Source organism: Camelus dromedarius, chromosome 4, assembly GCF_036321535.1.
Source record: "Camelus dromedarius isolate mCamDro1 chromosome 4, mCamDro1.pat, whole genome shotgun sequence".
Lineage (NCBI taxonomy): Eukaryota > Metazoa > Chordata > Mammalia > Artiodactyla > Camelidae > Camelus > Camelus dromedarius.
In genome coordinates, this window is record NC_087439.1 from 24,756,036 (window position 1) to 24,778,828 (window position 22,793).

The 22,793-nt window shown below is 40.9% G+C and overlaps 1 protein-coding gene across 3 annotated transcripts in view; it reads left to right on the forward strand.

Annotated features, from left to right (window-relative positions):
- Positions 1-13,258, forward strand: part of ARHGAP15 (Rho GTPase activating protein 15) — a 575,316-nt gene extending 562,058 nt beyond the window's left edge. For 2 of the 3 annotated variants that reach the window (XM_064484735.1, XM_010974707.3), the window contains one exon: positions 12,894-13,258. In XM_064484735.1, the coding sequence (XP_064340805.1) occupies positions 12,894-13,077 (184 nt within the window). In that variant the 3' untranslated portion in view covers positions 13,078-13,258. The remainder of the gene's footprint in view (positions 1-12,893) is intronic. The other variant, XM_064484738.1, reaches the window with a different exon arrangement.
- The last annotated feature ends 9,535 nt before the right edge of the window (positions 13,259-22,793 follow it).

The following is a 22,793-nucleotide window of genomic DNA, read 5'->3' on the forward strand; positions in this document are numbered from 1 at the left end:
CAGATTATAAATTCATATGTGTAAAAGCAAAATAAATAGTTTCTATCTTTGAGCCAAGTTTATATACATTTTGAAGGGGTCTGCACTTTTGCAGATACATCGGGCATTTTACCTAAAACAGAAATTTGATGGTCAGATTTTAGGTGGCCAAGAAAAATCGTGTCATCATCTTTAACTTCAATCATCCATAGTATAAACCAGATAAAAATAAAATTCTATTCTAAACTCTTCTCATCAATTGTGTTCAAACTGGGCACATGCTAGAAACTCATTGTCCGATAATACATAGGGAAGAAAGGCACCCTGCACAATTACTGGCCCCTAACTAGCTCTCAAGAAATATTATCTCTCTTTATCTCTGCCTTCATGTTCAACTCATCTCAGAGTAGGTATGACGCTTAGGTGGGCAAGAAATGTCATTATTGTGCCAAAATCAAAACTAATTTCCCCTTCAAGGCCCATTCTTCTAAGTGATTTAAACTTAGTCAATTCAGAGTGTCTTCTAGACATTTTCCTGGGTCACGTCGAGTTCTGGAAGGCTACGTATGGCCTAAGCATTTGGTGGGGGCCAGGGAAAGCATTCATATACAGTACAAATATTCAGTAAATATTTATTGAGCACCTAGTACTATGAGCCAAACCGTAATCTTGGTCTAGGAATACAGCACTAAACAAAAACAGATGAAGTGCTGGTCCTTAGGAGGTTTACGTTCCACTGGAGGAAGGTACTAAGGCAGATATGCAGGGGAAAAAGTGTCTGGCTTTTGTCGCCTGTCCTGGCTGGCGTCCATTCCCTTCCAGTTTGTTGTCATCATCCCTGACTTCCAGTCCCAGGTCGAGGTTTCAATCTCTGTTCAGGCAGGCACTGTCAAGCTATCTTATGCAACCGTGCAGTCATTTCTATACAACTATTGCTGACACACTGCACATGAGGAACTCTGGGATTTTGTTATAACCCTAGATTTTTCCCAAGGAGGAGAATATAGGTCTGTCTGAGCTCAGAATCCTCAAACCTTCCAGCAGCCTGTATTGCCAGGGCAGGGGGATAGGAACGGCTCCGGACTGGGCCACTTCCATGGGACCTCACCAAAGCCTCAGCTTCTTCTCTTTAACACTTCATTCCCAATCCAGAAAGCCTTTCTCTTGTCTGGCCGCAGGGTATCCTGGCTCTTCATCTACCTTTCAGTCTGCTGGTTAGGCCACCGCTGCAACTCTTGAGTCCAAGGCATTTTGGCTTTCAAAATTCAAAGGCCCAGAACTTAGTAATTTAAATGCCCTAGCTTGCAAAACACCAAAGAACTTTCTTTGCTTTTCTGTTAATCATCCCTGCACTGAGGACAAAACGCTTCTGACTGAATCTTGGAGAAAAGCAAGAGGTAGAAGGAAGGGTGGGGGAGAAACCTCAGATATCATACGTTAATACTGCCTCGTCTTGAATGCTAGTTTAACTTCCCCAGAACGTCCGTTCTTTTGTCATTCATCCAGAAGCCCAAACAAACCACAGGTTAAACGTCACTCAGTTTGCCATCCAGTACAGGAATCTGGAACGTCTCTGAATGCCTCCTATCGGGGAACTCCTGGCATTTTACGCACAGAGTATTGAATTACTCTGATAGATGTTCCCTATAGTTTTCCAGTATACCCCTGGAAAATCTATACCAAATATTAATAGTAGTAATATCTAAGTGGTGGAATTATGAGGGAATCTTTATTTTCTATTTTGACTCGTCTGCATTTTCTAAGTTTTCTATAATAAATATGAATCTTTTGAAGCAGTCGATTTTCACAACTCTAATTCTTCATACAGAGGTGAAATTTGTCTCTGGGCCAATTCCAGGAACTGGAATTACTGGAGGAAAGCAGACTTTTTCTTCCGTATCATGGCTTTTTTGCACTCAGTCATCACAGCTTCCCTAACTGTTCTTTTCTCCCCAAACCAAACACCTCCAGCCCCTGCCCCCTCTCTCTGAGGAGTCTGTCCCTTTGCCGGACACATGTACCTTGGAGCCTTCGAGTGGTTTAGCCTCTCTCTTAGAGTCAGGTCACTGTAAAAATATCTAAAACTTATTTCTCCTCAGAAAGTAAAATTAAGCGTGGACAATTGAATGTTGATACCCAAATTGCAACTGACTCTCTTTCAGCTTTTCTGGGACCTTTTCACCAAGGAGACAGTTTTCCAGAAAACTGCTGAAGAGTTGGTGTAGATACCCTTAGAGGGAAGTGAGATAGCTGTCCTCTCCTCCTGTGTGGGAAAGGGAAAAGAAGGAGAGAGAGTGATGTGGGCGGGTTCTGACTTTGCATATCGATAGCACGCCTTTTAGTTTTCTCTAGCATCATAAGTCAAATATTTAAGTTCTAATTTTCCACTTATGTCTTATAATTAGGTGCCTTATTCTGCTTGGTCTAATTAATGTTGATCCATGCACAGCCCCCAGTATTCCGTATAAGATGTTAGCAGCCCATACTAGTGTTTTCACTGCCTTATTGGACACATGCCAGGTAGAGAATAATAAACAGTCTTTTTTTTTTTCCTTTCTAAAAACACTCCCAACATGTAATATATTTTCTAGTCTTTCTCCCCTAAATCCAGGGCAATGTCTCCCCAGGATGGTGATATTATCCATGGTTATTGGATCAGCAGAGCTCAGGGAATAAAAATTAAGACTTCTTTAACTGCTGACATGGTCAAATGTGGATAGCTAAAACCATTTTAAAGCTTAAGAGAAAACATCTCAGGGAAACCGCAGCCGAAGTTCTCAGTGTGTCTCACCAACGGTGCATTTCCATTCACAGGAACAAGTGAACGCTTTCCGAAGTTTAAAACACAGTGTGAATCTGGAGAGAAAAACAATATGTATTAATCTGGTTTTTCTGCCACTTCAGCATCCTCTCATCTCTAGAAATATATCCTTGGATGTGAAGCAGGTGATGAAAATATCAAAATATGTCACCCAAGACTTTGGCTGACTTTCTGACTCACTTCTCTTCCAAGTCTTCCTCAGGCCTCAGGCCTCACCATTAGGAAGTCCCTTGATTTTAGATTCAGAGTTCTTGAATCTTAGTTATTCGTGGAAAGAGTATCTCTACCCCAGAGTAACAAAGGTCTGCATCTTCATCTAGGCGCTGCTGCTGCTGAACTGCATGGCTTTGATCAAATTATTAGATCTCTCTCAGGTTCCTTTTGTCTGTCTGAAAAGAAAATCATCTGCAAGTTTTCCTTCACATCTGAAAAAAAAAGTATATATTCCTAATATGTACTAAAGTTACAACGATTAAACAGCAAAGTACTAGGTCAGAATACCACGGATATCGTCCGCAGAGCCGGAAACACCAGGTGTGTGTATCTGTGAGTCTAGGAAACTGTATGAAGAATGTAGCATCGCAAATCAATGGCAAAATGTTATTGTGGGGAGTCAACCAGCTTTTGGGGAAAAATAGAGATTACCATCACATTTTCCTACAGTAAAATATACTGAGATGAATTAGAGGATATGAAAATGAAATTATTTTTAAAAACTAGGAAAAAACAGTAATAATATTTATCCAATTTATGTAAAAGGATGAATTTTTTAATAACAAAAACAATGATAGAAATTCCAAAAGAAATAGTGCTAGATAAGAGCACACAAAAATTTAAATAAACAAAATTAAGAACAAAAGAATTAGGAGAATATAAGTACAAAAAAGCAATGAAATATTATGCATCTTAATACCTAAAAAACTCACGAATCTATATATACAAGGATGTTCACTGTAGCATTGTCTGTAATAGCAAAAACTTAGAAGCAGCCTAAAAGCCTGCCAGCAAGGGAATGGTTAAGTAAATTAAGGTATTGCCATACTATGAAATGTAACAACTTTTTTTAAAGGATGAGGTATTTTTATATGTACTGACTTGGAAAGATGCCCATGATATATAGTTAAGAGGGAAAAAAGCAAATTATAGCATATTATGTACTTTTTTATCTCATTCTTTAAAAAAAAAGATATAAATATAAAGATAGGTAGATGGACAGATAGATAGGAAAACACCCAGCAGGAACATCCATCTGTTAATTACAGTCATGAAGGAGTTTGACTAGAAAACAGGAGAGGATTTTACCTTTTTATTCTACAGAATCCTGATCAGATTGCACTTTTTAAAGACTATGTATTAGTTGTGTTATATACAAAATAATTAAATGGATTAAACAAACAAAATGATATGCTCTCAGTAGGAAAAAAGCAGGAGATACGAACAACTATCCACAGAAGAGAAAATCCACGTGGCTGTTTTTTTATTTCTTCCCCATTTCCTAAACTCAAAGAATCCTAAATCCAAACAATAACAGATCATTTTTCACCTATCAAGTTGGCAATTATTTTTAAAAGAATAATACCGCATGATAATAACACTAACAGGACTGCATTGAGTCATGTTATGTATCCCACGTGCTGTCATATTTTAAGAAAAGAAAAGCCCAAACTTAATGATTGTGTGTGAGTTCTCAGAGTGTGGTCCCCAGACCTGTCGTATCACCCCTTGGAACCTGTGGCAAATGCACACCCTCTGGTCTCTCCCCAGACTTGGTATGCCAGAAATCTGAAGGTAAAGTTCAGCAATTTGTGTTTCAGCATGGCTTCCAAATTATGCTCATGAATGTAAAGTTGCATAACCAGTGATCTAATTGTTACATTTCTACTGTTTGTAAGGCAGGGTTTCTCAGCAGCAGCACTACTGACATTTGGGACTAGAGAAATTCTTTGTTTGGGGGGAGCTGCCCTGTGCACTGCAGAATGTTTAGCAGCATCCTTTGCGTCTGCCCACTGGGTGCGATAACATCTCAGCTCCCCCACCCCACCCGGTCATGACAATCAAAACTGCCTCCAGACATTGCAAACACCCCACGGAGGGAACAGGGGTAGGAGGTTGCCCCTATTTAGAAACCACAGCCTAAAGAAGTGCTCTAAAGTGTGGAGAAAGAGTACATGAAAAGATTTTTTATATATCAGCTTCACTTATACTAAGAAATCACAGGGTACAATCCATTCTGTCCCGTATAAGATGATTAAAATATATATATATATATATATATATATATATACACACACACTATGTATGTACGACATGGGAATTGTTCATGATAGAACTGAAAAGTGCTGGATACAGAATTACATAGAAAGTCTTTTCTTGAATATGTATGTAAATAAAATATTTATACTTTTATATTAAATGCTGGCAGTGTCATTCTCCTGCTCAACACCCAAGAACGTATTCCCATCGCTGTTAGAATTAAGTCCTAAATCCTTACCAAGGCCCATAAGTCCCCTCACAGCATCTCCTGCCTTCTTGCCTCACTCCCCAGCCTTTAGCCACACTCGCCTCTTCTCTGTGCCTAAAACCACCCAGCACAGCCTCACCGCTGGGGTTCCCTACCTACTGTTCCCTGCCTGGAGTTCTTCCGCTGGTGTGTGCACGTAACCAGGTCTCTGTCCAAGTGTCTCTTCCTTAGAAAGAGCTTCTGAGCCCCTTGCCTGCTACTTTCCTCCTCTCTCTGTAAGTTAGACTTATCTGGGGGCTGCCTTATCTGCAGCCAGCCAGGGTCCATCCATTTGAAGTTAAGAAAAATCTCTGGGGGTGGAGTCTAGGCAATTAGGAATTTTTAAAGGCTCCCAGGGTCAGTGGAAGACCCACTACTTCTCTTTTTAGTTTTTCTTGAAGTACATCAGTGCCGGAAGTCACACTGTGTGCTGAGTGGTGTATTGTTTGTTTTCTGGTCCCCTCGCTGGATTGTAAGCTGCAGTATGGCCAGGGACTTTGTCTGTTTCATTCATTGACTGTCCCCAAGATCCAGAACAGTGTCCAACACCTAACAAGTGTTGAGAAATAGCTGGTCTGTTGAGCAGTAGGTTTTTATCAACAAATAATGGTCACCTTGAGTTAACATTGATGGTTACTGGTGTTTTTTTTAAATTATGCTTTTCTAAACTTTTCAAATTCTCTCTAATAGAATGTGCTACTTTATAATCAGAACAAAAAAATTAAAGCTGATTTTTTAAATCTGCCTTTGAAAATCATGATATATTTGAAGCACATTGATTAGCACAAAATAGATATTCAACAAATAATAACTACAATTAGTGCTCCTTTTTGATATAAGGGCTCCTACATAAGGGCTATGGCTGTGATATCCCATTTTCTCTGATTGTTGTCACCTTATAGAATACATTTTCCAACCAGAAATAAGTCATCTTGAAGCCGATGGGCTATTCACTTTTTTAATTTTATCAGTCCTCCTATCTTATTGTTCTGAATATTGCTTTAAAGATACTTTAGACTCTCCCTATAATGTCCAATCAGTATAAACATGAAATAAGTGAATAACTGAAAATGTTCCATTCTTTTGCACTGAAATCAATGCAAAGAGGGAGTTCAATAAATGCAAAGAATAAGGCCATGTTGGCCGTGAATGTGCAACTGCTGTATAGGGTTCCCTTCCCACAATGTGCTTTGAAAGAATTCCATGCATATGGCTTTAAAGAGAATTTAAAAGCAAAGGTATCAGAATATAACAATAATTCCCATTTAGAAGGATGGTTCTTTGCTTACTTTGGAAATCTATAATAATATGATGTTTAAGTATAAAATTGAAGACTTTATAATTAGTTTAAACCAACTGACTTGTAAATTTGCAAATAAAAAAAAATGACTCTATTACCAGTGAATGATCACCTTGGAATGCATTAGTGTTAAATGCAAAAACGTTTGTGAATGCTCTTCTGCTTTTGCAATATTTGAAAATTTTCTAACCTACAGCCGTGACTTGAGGGGAGAAAGTGGAATTCCTGCTAAGTTCCCAATCTTTAAAAAAAAAAAAGTGTCAGTGTAGACAGCAGTATAGTTTGTGCAGATTGAGAGGAGGCAAGCATATGGTTAGCATGAATCCCCCCCCAAAGTGGTTATAGCACATAGGAAACATAAGTTGAGCACATTGAAAATTTATTCTATTTTTAACAGCCTCTCCTGACTGAAGTGGTCAAAGTCACAATTAACATTTCACAGACAGTGGCTGGGCTGTATTTTGCAAGCCAGGTGTGACCTGATGGCAAGAGTACATTTACCACCACACTTTCCCTTTTCGAGTCAAGCCATCCTAAAGTTATGTGTGTCGGAAAATCACGGTAATCCAGAGATAGGGAAGGGAACGCTTTTAATATACCTCCAATAATTTCAGACCCGTCCTGCAGGCAATTATGTGGCTTTCTACTTCCTTTGCAAGTCTCTATGGTAACAGCAAAGCACAAACTTTAACAAGAAGTTTGCATCCATATATCTGTTGGGAGCTGGACGACTACTAAATGCTTTGGTTTTCTTAATTCAGCATTAATTTTGAGTTTTATAGTAAAGCTCTCTTTCAATTTAAATCATTTGTTTGTGATTTTAAGCAACTAAGAAATTTCCTTGGGTTAGCAATTCAGCTCACTTTTTGGAAAAACTCACCCAGCATAAGGCTGTGAAGATTTTTCTGTCTGGGGTCCAACATCTGTAGCCCTGGATTATAGATTGTTTCTAAAATAATCTTAAATTGATGGATCATGGCTCTTTCCATTGGGGCCCGACAGAAAGTGGCTCTGGCATCTCTTCTCCTTTTTATGCTGTAAGCTGTATATCACCTTTTTAATCTCTTGCCAGAAAAATGAATTCTTACCCACTTCAAGATTTTATAAACTTGAATTTTACTTAGCGGTATAAGAGTTCCTTTTACAATGAATATACATCAAGTGCTATTTTGTGGACAAATTCATGAAATCATAATTATTTTTGTCAGGCTATTTTAAACTAGGCAGTATGAACAAATAGCCATTTTCAAAAGAGTTGCAGTTTGGGCTCTTTTTCCTGTTAGTCAAGCATTCCGGGGCACTAAACTTTGAGCTCTTCATGTTGCTTTGAATCAGGTACCTTTGCTACAAGGATTTCTTGGGAGTAAACTAATGGTGAGTAAACAAACATGTGGAAGAATTTCCAAATGTTGATCTAAGGTCTAAATGTTTCTGCACCTTCGTACCCACCCATCCATTCACTGTGCGGTAACCTCTCAATCACGTCTCTGCTCTCACCTTTCTCATTCAGATGTGGTCTTCTGCCTTTTGGCCCTTGTTTTGTCTAAGAAAGGGAGTTTCTTTCATTTCTTTTGCTGAAAACAGGTTAAATTGTAGCTCAGAATTTACAATACTGTCATGGAGTTTAAGGCTGGATGAAATCTTAGCCTTACCCGAGGGATGGAACCTGCCAGAAATGACCACACTCTGACCCCTTTGAATTAGCTGCTATGGAGTTCTGAAGCCTGGGTGGCATAGCAAGGAAAAATCCATAACATTTTCAGATTTAGTTAGCAGACTCTTAGCAAAGCACACTAGAGCAACGTTTCCTAACATATGCACCTCATTGTCACTTAGGAAAGGGGATCCATGACATTCAAGTAAGTTACGGCACATGTGAGTTACACAAAGGTGAACAGGGATTCCCCCCCCCCCTGCAGGACTTGTCAGAGCCTCTATCTTGTTATTGTGCATTGTAAATTTCCAAAGAGGAAAAAAATGTCTTATAACTTTCTCCAAAACGTATCTCACTCCAGAATGCTATTTTTGTGAAATATGTCACAGAAATGGTGTTTTGCAGAACTCACTTTAGTGAAAGCTGTCCTAGAAGCACTGCCAAACCCCTAGCAAAAATGTACTTGGTTTCTGAATCAGATCCTCCCCTCCAATAACACAACTCAACTGCATTGTAAGCTAGTGGAAGCACAACTTACAGTTTTTGAGAGTTTTCCATCTTTGATATTGGACTGCATTTTTTCCATGCAAGGTTTTATTTCTTTCAATAGCCTGTATTTCTCCTCTCCATATGTTTTACTAGTTGAAGCTTTCAGGAACAATGGTACTTGCAATGCCCAGTTAATCTCCACAGTGAGAGTGGAAATTATGACAGTCATTGATTTGAGGTAAAAAAAAAAATTGAGATTTAAATAATGTTGTGGGACAGTATCCTAGTTATATTTTGAAATTGTGGTTGACGACTTACATGGTCCTCAATCAACCACTTAACTTCTTAAGAGTTTATTGAGGTAGAGAGTAGGTAAATTCACATTTGAATAGTGAAGTCTGTAACGGCATGAACACATTTTCCAGCCATCCCCAGTTTGGGGGCCTTCTTTGCTAGAAAGGTCTATCCTCACTCTCTCTGACAAAGGAATTTAATCTAATTTAAAGGTTTATATGAGAATTATTTGCCTATCTACATGAATCATACAGTTCGATAGTTGGTGACTTTGACCCCAAAATAGTCTTGACCCTCAGCATCTTTTCTAACCTAAAGGTTGATTGATTTTCATTATACCAACTAGTGGTTGGTTGATATTCAGAACATAATTTGCCATTGAAATACACACAAGTGCAAGCACACATTTTGTACCAGTGAGTAGGCAAGACAGCATGTATTCTGTATAACACACATCCACATTTTCTTAACATTCTCCCTTAATTACATTTGATTTTTCCAAGAGTTATTGCAAGGACCTTAATTTTCCCAACTTAGGGAGAAATCCCAAGCTGTTAAGAAAATGTATCCTGCATTAATGCAAATATAACAAAGATACAAAACTATATGTTATTGGGTAAAATCAACTTGTAACAAGATTAAAGCACTCGTGGGTTAAAACTGCTTTAATTAAAAATGGACACAGAGGACTCAGGTTGAGATAGAAGGAATGTTCCACATTTCCACATGCAGAAGAGCACAAAGGGAACACGTGCCACAGGAAACTTAGGAAACTGATGAGCTGGTGGAAATTCATTACAGGAGTCCTCTCCCATGATCCACCGGCCGAGAGAGAAAACTGTCCCTGAGCAGGGCTCTGACAGGCTGCGCTAGCTGCCTCTCTTTGTTCTATTTAAACCCAGTCTTAGTTCCTCCTCTAGATTTAGCCCTGCTCTGGATTCTCAGACCAGTTCCTTTGCTAAGCAGAAAAATATCAGGAACTCTGGGAAAACTAAAGATTAGCGTAGTCCCATTTCAGCCTCCTTTTTCTCCCTTCAAGGCTTGAGTCCCTCTGGTTGCATCTTCCTGGTGTGCCCTAGAGAGCCCAGGTTCCCCTTCCGTCCCCCCAATCCCTCCAGGTACCATAGACCTCTTCTTGCTTCTACCTCTGTCACCCCTGACAGCCCCAGCTGTCCCCTCTAGTAATCAGCTCTTGAGCGTCCCTTGATTTCTAGCCTCACCTTTGTGAGTTTGATGAAGCTCTGGCTCTCTGCCACCGCAGATCTCACTGTTCTTGCTGTCGGCTGGAATCACAGCCATTATGAAATAGGAAAATAAGTTGTCCATCCTCAACCTGTCCTTATGTTGTCACTTTCCCCTTTCAGTCTCCTGGCCTCCAGGTCCTAATGTGTTTCTTCCACCCTGTTGACCCCGTATCAGACATTCACCTTCATACTTTCAAGAGTCTCTTCCTTTTCATTTCACCTTCTTCATCCCCCACGACCTCTGAGCCCTGTTCTCTGCTAGGTAAATCTTACCAACTTAGACCTTTGCTCCGATGGGTAATGTTTTTAAAGCAACTTTTACCTAATAGGTACTGACTGAGCTGACCAGTTATGTTATCTCTCTCCATATTGTTTAACAAATGTTTTAATTATCACTGGGGCAGAGTCAATGAAGGGGTTAGTATCACAAAAAAAAGTCTTTAAAACTGAAAGAGAAAAGCTACTTTCCTTTACAGTGAATCTTACAAGAGATTTTTATAACAAAGATGTCTGGGAAAGGCTCAAGAGAGACTTTAAGCCAAGGTAAATAGGTGTTTTAAAGAGAACCAAAGCTCCTCTCCATTTGCCCCGACTCCAGGTTAGAATGTTTCAAAATCATTCTACAGATTTTTGGTAAATGTAGAGCGAAGTTGCACAGTTTCTTGCATTCCAAAGAAAACTCTAAACTTGAAGTCTCTGATAACTCACTGATACTTTAAAATATGAGAATCCCTTCCAGAAACGTAGTCATGCCAACAGTACTCACAGGTACAAATGCTTTCCATTTAAAGAAGAAAAGTGAAAATGGGAGGCAGAATTCCTTGAATATTTAGTCCAAGTTGAAGCATCATTTTCCCCGCAATAAATCCATTGTAACTGGGCTGTCCATCACAATGCCACAGTGAAGGATAAAAATCCAGACCCTCTTAGGGAAGAATCTGATAAACACGTGGAGGACGGGGGTAAAAGTCAGTCAAGTTCTTAAGCGAAAGAGTCCTAACAACCCCCCGCCCCGGGCGGGTTCCGTGGGCACTGCAACCCCCCTGCCTGGGTTTGAGCCTCAGCTCTGTGTGACCTCGAGCACTTCACTCTCTCGGCCTCAGTCTTCTCATCTGTGACAAGGGCTTAATTATAGATGCTACCTTATGGGACTGATATGAGAATTAAATGAGACGATAAAATGCTTAGAATAATACTTAATTACTACTGATAGTGATCAAGTCAACGACATCTTGCTGACCATGAACTTGTGCTGTGGGGAGTCACAAGTAGATGGCTTTGGCCCTTCTCGGTAGGTCTCTTTCGGGAGGGAGGAGGCCTGGCCTCTTGGTCTCAGAAATGATACCTCAGAGAACTGGGTTTGTGAAGGGGTATAGGTAGGGCCCATCTTCCTTCTTCCTGAGTCCGCTGGGCGGGGCTGGGTGGGCCAAACAGGGTCCTCCAAAGCCAAGCCAGTGCTGCAGTGTTCCCATGGGCTCTGAGCCCGGAGACCCCATCGCCTTGCAACGAAGAGTTCCTTTGCCTCACTTTAGTCTCTACGCTCCTGTTTCCCTCAGGTCAGGGTATCTGGAGGAACCCAGAGCTTAGCGTTTCTTAGCACCCTGTCCTTCCATACCCTCTCACTATGTCCTTGACATCACTAAAACCTCACTTTCCCTAATCTTAATAGAAAACCAAGGAGGCTTCAATTGTGAGAATAAGCATGACTTTTTTTTTTAAATTTTAAGGTCTCAATGTATAGGATGGTGCTTTATTTCTTTTTAAGAGTCCCGTGCTGAAGCAGACAAGGTGTAACCATTAATAAAACCACATCCTAACGTTTCATTGGTATTCCGGCTCTCCACGCAGTCCTCACACAAGCAGATGTTACTTTGATTCCAGTGGGACTCTTCTTCTTGTGCAAGTGCTATAGGCTTCTGCACGTTATTGAGATGTGAGCTAAACTGAGTACAATGGTTGGGGACACTTGGACTTTTGTTATACCCCGAAATGTCACAGAACCTACCCTCCCCATAAAACATATTCCAATGAGCATTTGTCAGGAATACTTTACTCCCACTACTTACTAAAAACTTAAATTTTTTTCAATTTTTTTTCAGTCCTGTGTCTTCCTTCCATCATTAATTATGCATATATTGTTCTATTTTCTAGTGTTTGGCTTCTTATATATTTGATGCCAGTCTCCCCAGTTTGCTCCACTGACTATAATCACTTCAAAGGCTGAATCTTGTTAACTCTGCACAGTCATTTTTGCTAATTTCTTCATTCATTCATTGCACACATGTTTGTTGAGCACCTGCAGTGGTCAAGTACTATGGGGACAGAATCCTCCCCCCAAAGTCATAGGTTCTATTTCCATACAGTAAAGCATAAGGAGCAGAAGATTAAATCATGTTGGAGTCACTTTTCTGGAAGCTGGAAATTTTTTGGTTGTGCTGCATTCTATATTTTGCCAAAGCCGATCACTGCCCTTATTTTGCTTCTTATAAGCTGAAGTTTAAGGAGGAGAATTCAAGAACCCAGAACGTTGTAATTCAAAAGTAGCCACCATTTTATTCTAACTCCAATGGAATCTTTTTCTTTTTCCCCTCCCTCTCTCTGTCTCTCCCCAGGATAGTGGCCAAAGCGTCCAAGAACCTCATGTCCACACAGAGCTTAGGGATTGTGTTTGGACCCACCCTCCTGAGGGCTGAAAAGGAGACGGGGAACATGGCAGTGCACATGGTGTACCAGAACCAGATAGCCGAGCTCATGCTGAGCGAGTACAGTAAGATCTTCGGCTCGGAGGAAGACTGACAGACACGACAAGTGACTGAGTGTGTTCACATCTGTCTCCATGCCTAATATTTTCACATTTCTGTAAACATATTTCTGAAATATTTTTTTCCCTTTCAAACGACAGATGCCTCATTTTGTGAAAACTTAATGATGATTTTGTGTTTAAGTTCCAAACATTTGAATAAAATAGTTGACAATATTTGCCTATATGTGTTCTACATTAACCCCTTCAGTGCTGTTCTTTCCGGTACTCCTAGGCATATGTGATACGTGCTCCACGCTATAAAATCATGTGCAGAGAACAGTGCATATCCCAAAATAGCCTTAATGCTCCTCCCCGGCACTGCGTGTGTGTGGCTGTGTACGTGAAGACACGTGAGTGTGTGTGTGACTGAGAGCATGTTGTGTGCACACACCAGTGAGCAGTCTCACCGTGTGTCTGCTCTCCTCCCATGTGTACAAGAGTAGAACCAAGGGAGGGAGGAGGCAGAAACTAATAATTTTTAAATAGAACAAAGGAAATCAGGACCTCAACCAAAATAGACATATTTCATCTTTCAAGAACATTTTTGTAAGTGTAAATCTAGTCCAGCCATCCTTGGTGCTATATGCTGAAATTTACAAATATGTGTTGACTGGCAATTTTGCTGAAGAAAAATGACAGTTCAAAACATTTGCCATTGGATATGTTTTTTTACATATACTGTTTGCAGTCCCATAAACATACTGTCTTATAAATTAGAAGTAAAATTAGTACCCTGCAATTTTGATCTTTCTATTATACAGGAATTGCATGACTGCTCATTTTTAATGTTAACATCCATTTTGGATCTTCATCAAACTATATATCTTCCTTTTCCCTGGCTGTGTCATTTTATGTAGAATTTTTATTATGCTTCTGAGGATGCTTTATTGGTGAATTACATTAAATCTATCTAGAAAGAACTTTTTAAAAAGGCTTTTTTTCATATGCCCTAAGGATTACTTAACTAGACTTGGATTGTTTTATCCATTTGATGGTTAGTTTCAGTTGTCATGGATAAACAAAAGGGTAACTGTCTAGAATATATCAAATGTTGTTTTATTTTGAAAACCATGTTCTAGCTGAACACATCTCAGACCCGGTTTTGTGAAAGTATTCTGCTGATAAAAATGTTGACTTATGTTTGACAGCTTTTTAATCAAATTCAAATGGAATAAATAAAACTAATCCGGTGCGATAAAGAGTAAGTCTAGTTATCGATTCGTTCATAAAGTGAAAAATAAAGCATGTAAATAAAACGCGTGAAGCACAGATCCAAAAGCAAACACACGGAGCAGTAACGAGCTCAGAGGCCGGGGCTATCTGCATGGATGGGGTCAACGGCGGAGGCAGAGAGGCTGCCGGCGAGGGAGCCAGACGTGCAGGCAGTTCCAGCATCCGCGGAGATGCCCGAGGAAGAGGAAGGAGATGTCCCCCTCGCCCCTGGTGAACGTCTTCATTCTGGCAATGGCGCCAGCACTTCGGCTCACGGCCAAGAACACAAGCGACCACCATAAATGCTGAAATGTGGTTTCGTCAAGTGGGACGTATACAAATACCACAAAGCCAAGGAAAGAAAGGCACATGAGGCCGAACCCCGTGATCTAAATTCCCTGGTAGCAGCGAGCTAGCAGACTTGACAGCTCTAAGCTCCTCTTTTATTTAAAGTTGTAGCATGTCTTTCGGAAAAACATGGAGATGTGAAACAAGAGTCTCTGGCATCCCAACCCGAGCCGTCCTCGTTTCCACGGCATTCCGTGTTCTCAGCGAGGTCTTCTCCAAGACTTTAATTACTTTGTGTTTTGAAGGGGCTGTGGAGTAGGCTAATGGTCCCAGCCTTAAAATCATATCCCTTCACATGCTCGTCTTCAAAATAATTCGGGAGCAAGAGCCAGAGAGCAGCAGCACTGACAGCCGAAGAGAAGTGGCACTACCTGCTCTGGGCAGGGACTCAGCCCCTCGTCTCTGCTGCTTTCCAGATTTATAATCTTCAAAAGCAGCAGCTTCTTGATTTCCAATCTGATGGGATTTAGCCTGATTCAAACCCCAGCTGTGTCCTGTCCCTGCCTGCTAAGGGCATTTAATCAGAGACTGTGTTTCCTCTCTGGGAAAAGACCATTCCAAGGTGCTGAGCCAAAGCGCCCACCACAAGATCTGATGTAGACACACTAGAGGTGTAAAAAGGGTTACACCGAAAGGTCACTGGGTCCCATGATGTCTCAAAGACAGTGACGATGATCGTATCAACTGTTCTACATTTAAAAGCCAAGGCTGTAGGTATACTTGGCTGCCTCACTAAGGAGTTAGATTTTATAAAATTGATGAACGTTCTCCATCAAGAAGACATTAAAAGACAATGAGCATTTCTTAATCACCTTATATGAGCCAGGTGCTAGTCTAGACTCCACTGATCAAATACAAAGTGAGGCACATATTACTACACTCTGCAGTTTCACAGTTCAAGAAGTGAGACAATCACTTAAGGATTAGTTACAGTTCAAGATCAGGAACTCAACCATCTTAGTAACTATGTAGCCCCAGAGTTCAGCACCTCTACCCTGAGATGCTCAAACAGTATTATTTTTTCCAGTTGTATTGACCAAAAAGTATTTTTGAATGAATGAACAAGCCCATGCTAGTACAGAGATATTAGGAAAGTTCTGTGGTTGACAGAGAACCAAAATACAAATTGGGCCTAGGGGAGTCAAGTGAAGCTTCACTGGGAAGGGAATCCTTTCAATGAAATCCTGACCGATGAAATTCTGACCCATGAATAATATTAACCAGACAAAGAAGAATGTAGAAGTCACCCTAGGGAGGAGGAATGGCGAGAGCAGAATCATGAAGACTTCATACCTCCAAGGAAAAGTGAGGTTTTGCCTGGCAATTTTGGAAAATGGATTTGGAGAAAGATGTTGGGGTCAGATATAGGCCATGAGAAAATATTTAGATTTTACTCTGTAGGTAGGTGAGATCGAATGGAGGTTGTAAAATGAGAAACTTTGTTTCTTAGAGAGAGAATCTCTAAATTCACCAGTGGGCAGAAGAAACAAAGTATTTTGAGGACACTGACATTTTCTTGTGTGTGTGTGTGTGTGTGTGTGTGCAACAGAAGATCTTGTATTCTTAGAAGCATTTATATTTTATGATGAGCAAATCTTTTAAAAGAAAATTATAACACAAGTCCAAAACCATCTCCCTGGAAAATCAAGCTAGTTAGTATGTCCCACCTCGGCACGATTTACCTATCCAGGACAAGGGAGCTTGCTCCTTTCTTATGCACAAAAAAAAGCTTCTTGGAGATGGTATTTATTCCATCGTATATGTTGCGAGTCTGGCTGTACTTAGCACATGCCATATGACAGGACCGCCACGCCACAGCTAGTAATTGAAAGCCATATGATAGTTCCGTCTATCCAATTAGAAAACAAAGGATCCAATTAAGAAAAATTAGAAAAGCTGTTAAAAGGGAACAATCACTTGCCAATGGTGCTGTCCTTACAGTTTAACACAGCTAGAAACTGACCTGTTCTTCTCTTTTCCACATTTATTTTTTGTGAATTATAAGTTAATCACCCTGTCAATTCCTAATTAAAAGGTCCCGCAAAGATTTTCATTCAAAAGGGCTGTCACTAAGAGTTCTGGGTCAAACTGCTCTGTTGTCAAAAATGAGAAATAAAACCAAAACAGTATCTACTCTCTCCTGGGAAGCTCAAGTCTTAATAAAAACAAGAACAACAACAAAAGACTTTGTCCGAACATAATAATCATATATTATTTCCTCCATTAAAATGTCTTATCTTATCTTTAGAAAACAGACGAATCTTTTTCTAAACCAAGGGTTGCAGACTAAATGCTACTAGGGCCAGGCAGGTACTGTAAAGAAAAGCAGGCTTAAGGTATGATGAAGTGGTAGTGCCTGGGGAAAACTCTGGCCAGAAGGGTCAGCTGCTTCCCAGCTCAAGCTGACGTTGCCTACATGGGAACGTGGGAAGTTGGGCGCAGTCTTGCCAGACCTTCAGATCTTTCGTGAAAAGCCAAAAATTCAGAAACTTACGTGAAACCTGATTTTTAAGGGCACCTAATAAAACATATCTAAGCTGACTCAGCCCAAAGACGTCCGTTTTTTTTGACACGGTATCGTTAAACCTTCCAATGTTGCAAAGCCAGCTCCCCAGAAAGTGGCAGCACGTGAAGCCAACGATGGAGACGTGTCAACGAGCCAGAGCAGCGGGCAAGAGTGGAAAGGGGCAGGCTAAGCACTTAGAGGACGTGCCCTTGAGGTCCTGGGCAAACGATGTACTCTAGCTGGGTCTCAGTTTTTCCATTTCTACAACAGAGTAGTACTTGCCTTATCTCACCTCTGAAGACTATCTCGTGGACTCACGTGAAGAAAATAAAAACAGGCACTACATCAGGAAAATGTAAGTTGTCCCTCCTGGATGTAGGTGATAGATTTCCAGCTTATTGGCTAACAGTTAACTTTATGACGTTCTGAAGGTGATGAGAAGGAAAGTTGGGACCAGACTCCAAAAAGCCTCGATTGCCATACCAAGGGGTTTTCCATTAAGCCTATAGTCAATTTTGAGACCCTGAAGATTGCTCAGCAGTGAAGTGACTTCAGCAGAGCTGTAAAGATTCTCCTGGCAACTTTATGGAGTAGAGTTTGAAGCAGGGAGAAATTATAGGCACCATTGCCAGACAGAAGGTTATTGTCATAATACTATGAACACAGGGCTGAATTCAGGCAGAGGCAGAAGGCACGACAATCAGTATTAAGAACTATCATCCCGCTGTACCTCTGAGCTTCACTCACCCCCTCTTAACTACAGTGCCAAGTGCAAAGCACCATTCGCTGTTACACAGAACTCCCACAGCAGACTTTCCATCTGAATTTTGCTGGGCTGGGGTAGGGTTGATTCTGGCATTCTGGCAATGATTTGACATTTGACAGTAATGTTTTAAGATTATTTGGATCAAGTCATGCCCAAGTCAGATGAGCATGCAGGCTACTGCCTCCTGCCTCCAGCATGATTCCCAGATGGTCACAAGGTCACTTCTGTCTCACCTGCTCTGACTTCTCCCTCCCTTCTCGTGGGACAACATCGCTTCTCTGGCCACTCAGAGGACCACCGAAAACAATTAGTCCTGGAATGACTCATTTTGATTAGCTAACATTTCTTGAGTGCTTGTTAAGAGTCAGGAACTACACTTTATACGTATTGCTGTGGTTAATCTTTGTAACCCTACAAAGGGAGGTATTATTATTAACCCTGATTTATACTTATGGAAATTGAGGGGGAAAATAATGAAATCACCCAAGTTCACGTAGTTTGTGTCAGGTTAGTATTTGAATCTAAATAATACGGCTCCAGAGGCCCCTGCCTTAACCACTGTACCATATGCTCACTCAGTTAGGGAAAAAAAAATGAAGAAATGTAAACACACAAACACCCTTAATATTTACACCCCATATGCAGGTACCTGGTCCTCCCCCATTAAAATGCCTGCTGGGAGTTTCACCTCATACTAATTTTCATGAAAGAACAAGAGGGACATTATGTATCTCCCCAAGGAAATATAGAGTACCTTTGTTGTTAAGAGTGGACGGCTAAATCTCATTCATGCTATCGCTATTATAACCTTAATACTCATGTGCCGTTTCATTTTCCCATGCGCTTTACAGACAGGGCATGATGATGTCACTACATTACAGAGAGGAAAGCATGGAAGGCTCTTTGCCCACTTCTTTAAAAGTACCTGTTTATGTGGCTTCCACTCTACATTGCATCATATGATCCTGGGTTGGATCGTATCTGTCAATGTCCTGTTATCATCCATCATATCACACTGCTGAATATTGTATTGAAATTAAATCTGGCCTTTAGGGGTCCTGTGCAAGATGAAAAAAAAAAAAAAAAAAAAACGGGTCCCCAGCAGTCTTCCTCTTAAATATAATTGAAAAAGAGGCAGGCATCAAAACACGCTGTGTCTCATGCTGCCGGAGAGTGATCCTGAATCATCCAAATGATGAGAATACAGTGAACATCTTGTACTAGAAGATGACAATTTTCTGTAGCAGTGTTGTCAAAATGAAAATGTCTAGCTGTCTTGGTGAGAGACCTGGCAGAAGGAGACACACAGGAGACACACACACACACACACACACACACACACACACACACGCCCCTTATAGACATATCCAGCTGATTTTTGCTAGCTTATGCTTGAAGTGAAGCCTGCAGGGTCCACAAAATTCCCAAGCAATCAGCTGGATTCTATAGAACACTCCACTTTCAATTAGGGGAGTGCGAAGAAAGCAATGAGGGAGAGAGGTAACACTATGCCCAGAGCTGGTGCTCAGTATACACTTGTTGGATGAGTGAACCAAGACAAACACCCAGAGCATAAGCAACATTAAATACGAATATGATCCACCATCAGGTCTCTTATCAGCTAGTGGTAGCAAGTTAAACGTAGTCTCAACTGACTGCTGTCTGTACTGACTCCTAGTCCCACATATAAAGCATCATCAAACAGATAACCCTTCAACTACCTCTCTTGAAATCTAAGTCCAGAAGAAATTCTTCTTTTCAAAAGCTCAGCAGCAGACACTCAGTGAGATTCACTAACCTAAGTCATGCCAAGTCTAACAGCAAACTCTGACAACCTGCTTCAGAGCTGGAAGAGTCCGGGCAGCCCTGACACCCAGTGAAATCTTCTACTCACCTTCCCTGCACCATCAGATACAGGGTCTATGTGTCAGATAAATGCTACAGAGCACAGGCTTTGTGACCAACATATGAAATCTCAAAAGCCAGGAAATCTGGCAAAAACAAATCATTGGCCTGAAACATCATCAGCACGTTCCTCTGGCACCATTTAAGCTGACAAGTTTACTTGAGACACGCACACTCACATTTGAAGAGCAGGACTTGCGCTAACCATTTTCACATCAGTAGCAAAATGTGTTCTAAGTCCATATTGTGCAGCATACTTGAAGACGTGTGGATTTTTCCACATCATTTGGTGACATTTTGCAGAGTTTAATTTCTGCTCTTTATTGCTAGACCCTACCTTTTTTTTTCCCTAGCAAATATCCCACCAATGGGATTTCCTTCAATATTTGAACTGGGCTCAGATTCTTTCCTCTCCTCTAGCATCCGTTTGCATCACTGCTGCACAACATTGGGTCCGTCGGTCAAATTCGAGCCTCCTTGATTGAAAGGAAGAGGACAGAGGTGTTCAGCTTCAAGGAGAGAAACGGAGTCAGTGGGCCAGGGGCCAGTCTATGAGGATGTGAAGGGAAGCCTCAGAGGTGGACGGGGAAGGCTCCAGGGAGCGCTGGTCCAGCTCAGGAGGTCCTGTTCCTTCTGCCTCCTCCCAAGTCCAGGTGAAAGGCGGCTTTTAAGTGGGAGGGGGTGAAGAACACAATTGAAACCAAAATCGGTTTGAGCTCACCATTTTTCTAGCTATCAGTTCTGAGGTCACAGTCTCTAAAACTGGAAACTTAAAAATGACTTCAAAAAGGCAAACGCTAACTAGATTTCACACTGGATTTCATTTTACTTGGCATTACAGAAAGAATGCAGGTATTAAATAGACTGTTTCCTGTATACAATAAGGTTAATTAGTAGTGAGGGATGGAAAATCAGTGTAGACATAACTCTTTTCGACAGGTATCAAAAATAATCCCCTTATCCCTGCAGACCCCAGCTGCATTGAAAGAGGAGCGATATAAAAGATTCTTTAAGCACGAAATTTTCAAACATTCTCCAGGTGTCAGCAGCACCAGTTCAATGGGCCCGGAGCCCCCTGCGCGCGGGCTGGCTCCGCGCGCCCTTCCGGGGCTGGAACTTCAAGGCGCGGCTGGTCCCGCTGAATTCTGAGGTGCCGCATAAAGGCTCTGCGCGCAGGGCGGCTGGGATTGCCGGCGGAGACGGACAGGAGAACAAAAAGAAGAATATACTGCTGCCTGAATGGGACTTCCCTAAGCTCCTTATCAATAAGGTTAATAAGGGTCTATGCAATTTACTGATCACTAAGATGGAACAACCCTCCTCCCACTCCAAATCTCCTCGTTGGTGCTGGCTTTTAATGCTTTTCACAGCCAATCACATAAACGGCCCCTGTGCCCCGCACCCCAGAGAATAAACGCTGGTTCACCGTCCTGGCCTCCATAAAATCGCTAGTCCGTTATTACACTTCTACCTGCCCTAGTTAAGCAGATTAACAGTTACTTCCTAGAATTTGATCTATGAGGTTCTTTGTAACTGGAGTACTCTGTTCTTAAAAAGAAAGAAAGAAAGAAAGAAATGTATTTGCGAAAAACACATTTCTTTTTTCTCTGGTTTAATTTTGTTATCCTCAATCGTATGCATGATATAAAAAAAATTCCAAACTTCTATCTCCTCTATAAAATACATGTCATATCAAAAAGGTGACAAGAGGGGGGAAAAGTAATTAGTGAGTTCACAGAGTTCAGTAGAAAAGTTAAAATGGAGTAACACATAACTTTTTATGTTAAGATTTCACAAGACAAATCTTGCCTGTGTTTTAATTGCATGTGACCCTGGCAGTCCTACTCTGAAATGAAGTGCCGTAAAATTAAAGATGACAGACGCTCAAAACAAGTCTTGTGATCTTGATTAGACTACAAAGACCACACTCTCTCTCTGCTGCAACTCAGATATCATGGACTGTTTTATTTGGGGAATTGCTTCATTAATGCCTTCTTTGACTAGACATGTTTATTATTTAAAAAAAATACTGAATATGGCGATATCTTGCATAACTAAATGATTCCAAAAAAGCAAGTTGTAAATGAGGAGTGTTTGAATCGCCCTAAGACCTAATGGATACTTACATATATATACATGTATACGTGTAATGTGGCCCACACCTAATCTTTCAAAATTGTCCCCAAATCATTCTACCTAAGTTATGTAAGACATGAAATAGATGCTTCTGCACCCCATTTCTTCCTTGTTAAACAAAAGCAAGAAACTGGGGGTGGGGGGCAAATCCTCCTTGTATTAGACTCTGAGCGCCACCCCTGTGCGCTCCTGCAGGCCAGCTAGAGGACCTGTGTGGGTCTCTCAAGCCCTGTGGGTCCGGCCTTCATCTTCACCACGAGTAGCTCAGGTTAGCATTCATCTCTAGGACTGCCTACACTGTAAATTCCTATGATTCTATTATTTTGTTCCACTTCAAGAACACTATGGGTGTTCCTATCAACAGGGATTATAGAGTCAACCTGGAATCAAAGACTGGACAACTGGGATTCTAGAGTTCACTTTTGTGTTGACTACCTGTGATTCCAGGAAAGGCTCTACCCATGTTCTGTCTCCATTTCTTTAAATGTAAAATACATCTAGCAGTTTCTCCCCCACCTACCAGTAGGGTGACTGTGAGAATAAACATGGTGACATAGATAAAACCTCCTTGGAAAGTATGAGAGTAAGTCTCCCTAATCGGTAGAATTTTTACTACAATTATCCTATCAGTGGCCTTCAGTATACACCAGAGCCTTTTTCATTTACCAGCTAAACAGTCTTTTAACTTACAGTACCGTGTCTTCAGATAGCCTACGTACTCACCATACCACATCTTCAGATAGCCTACGTATTTGTTTTTAAAATGAAATTTTTGTACTTCTAGATTCTCAACACTACTGTCAAAACCCCTCAGGTGTGGGATGTGTTGTGTCTCC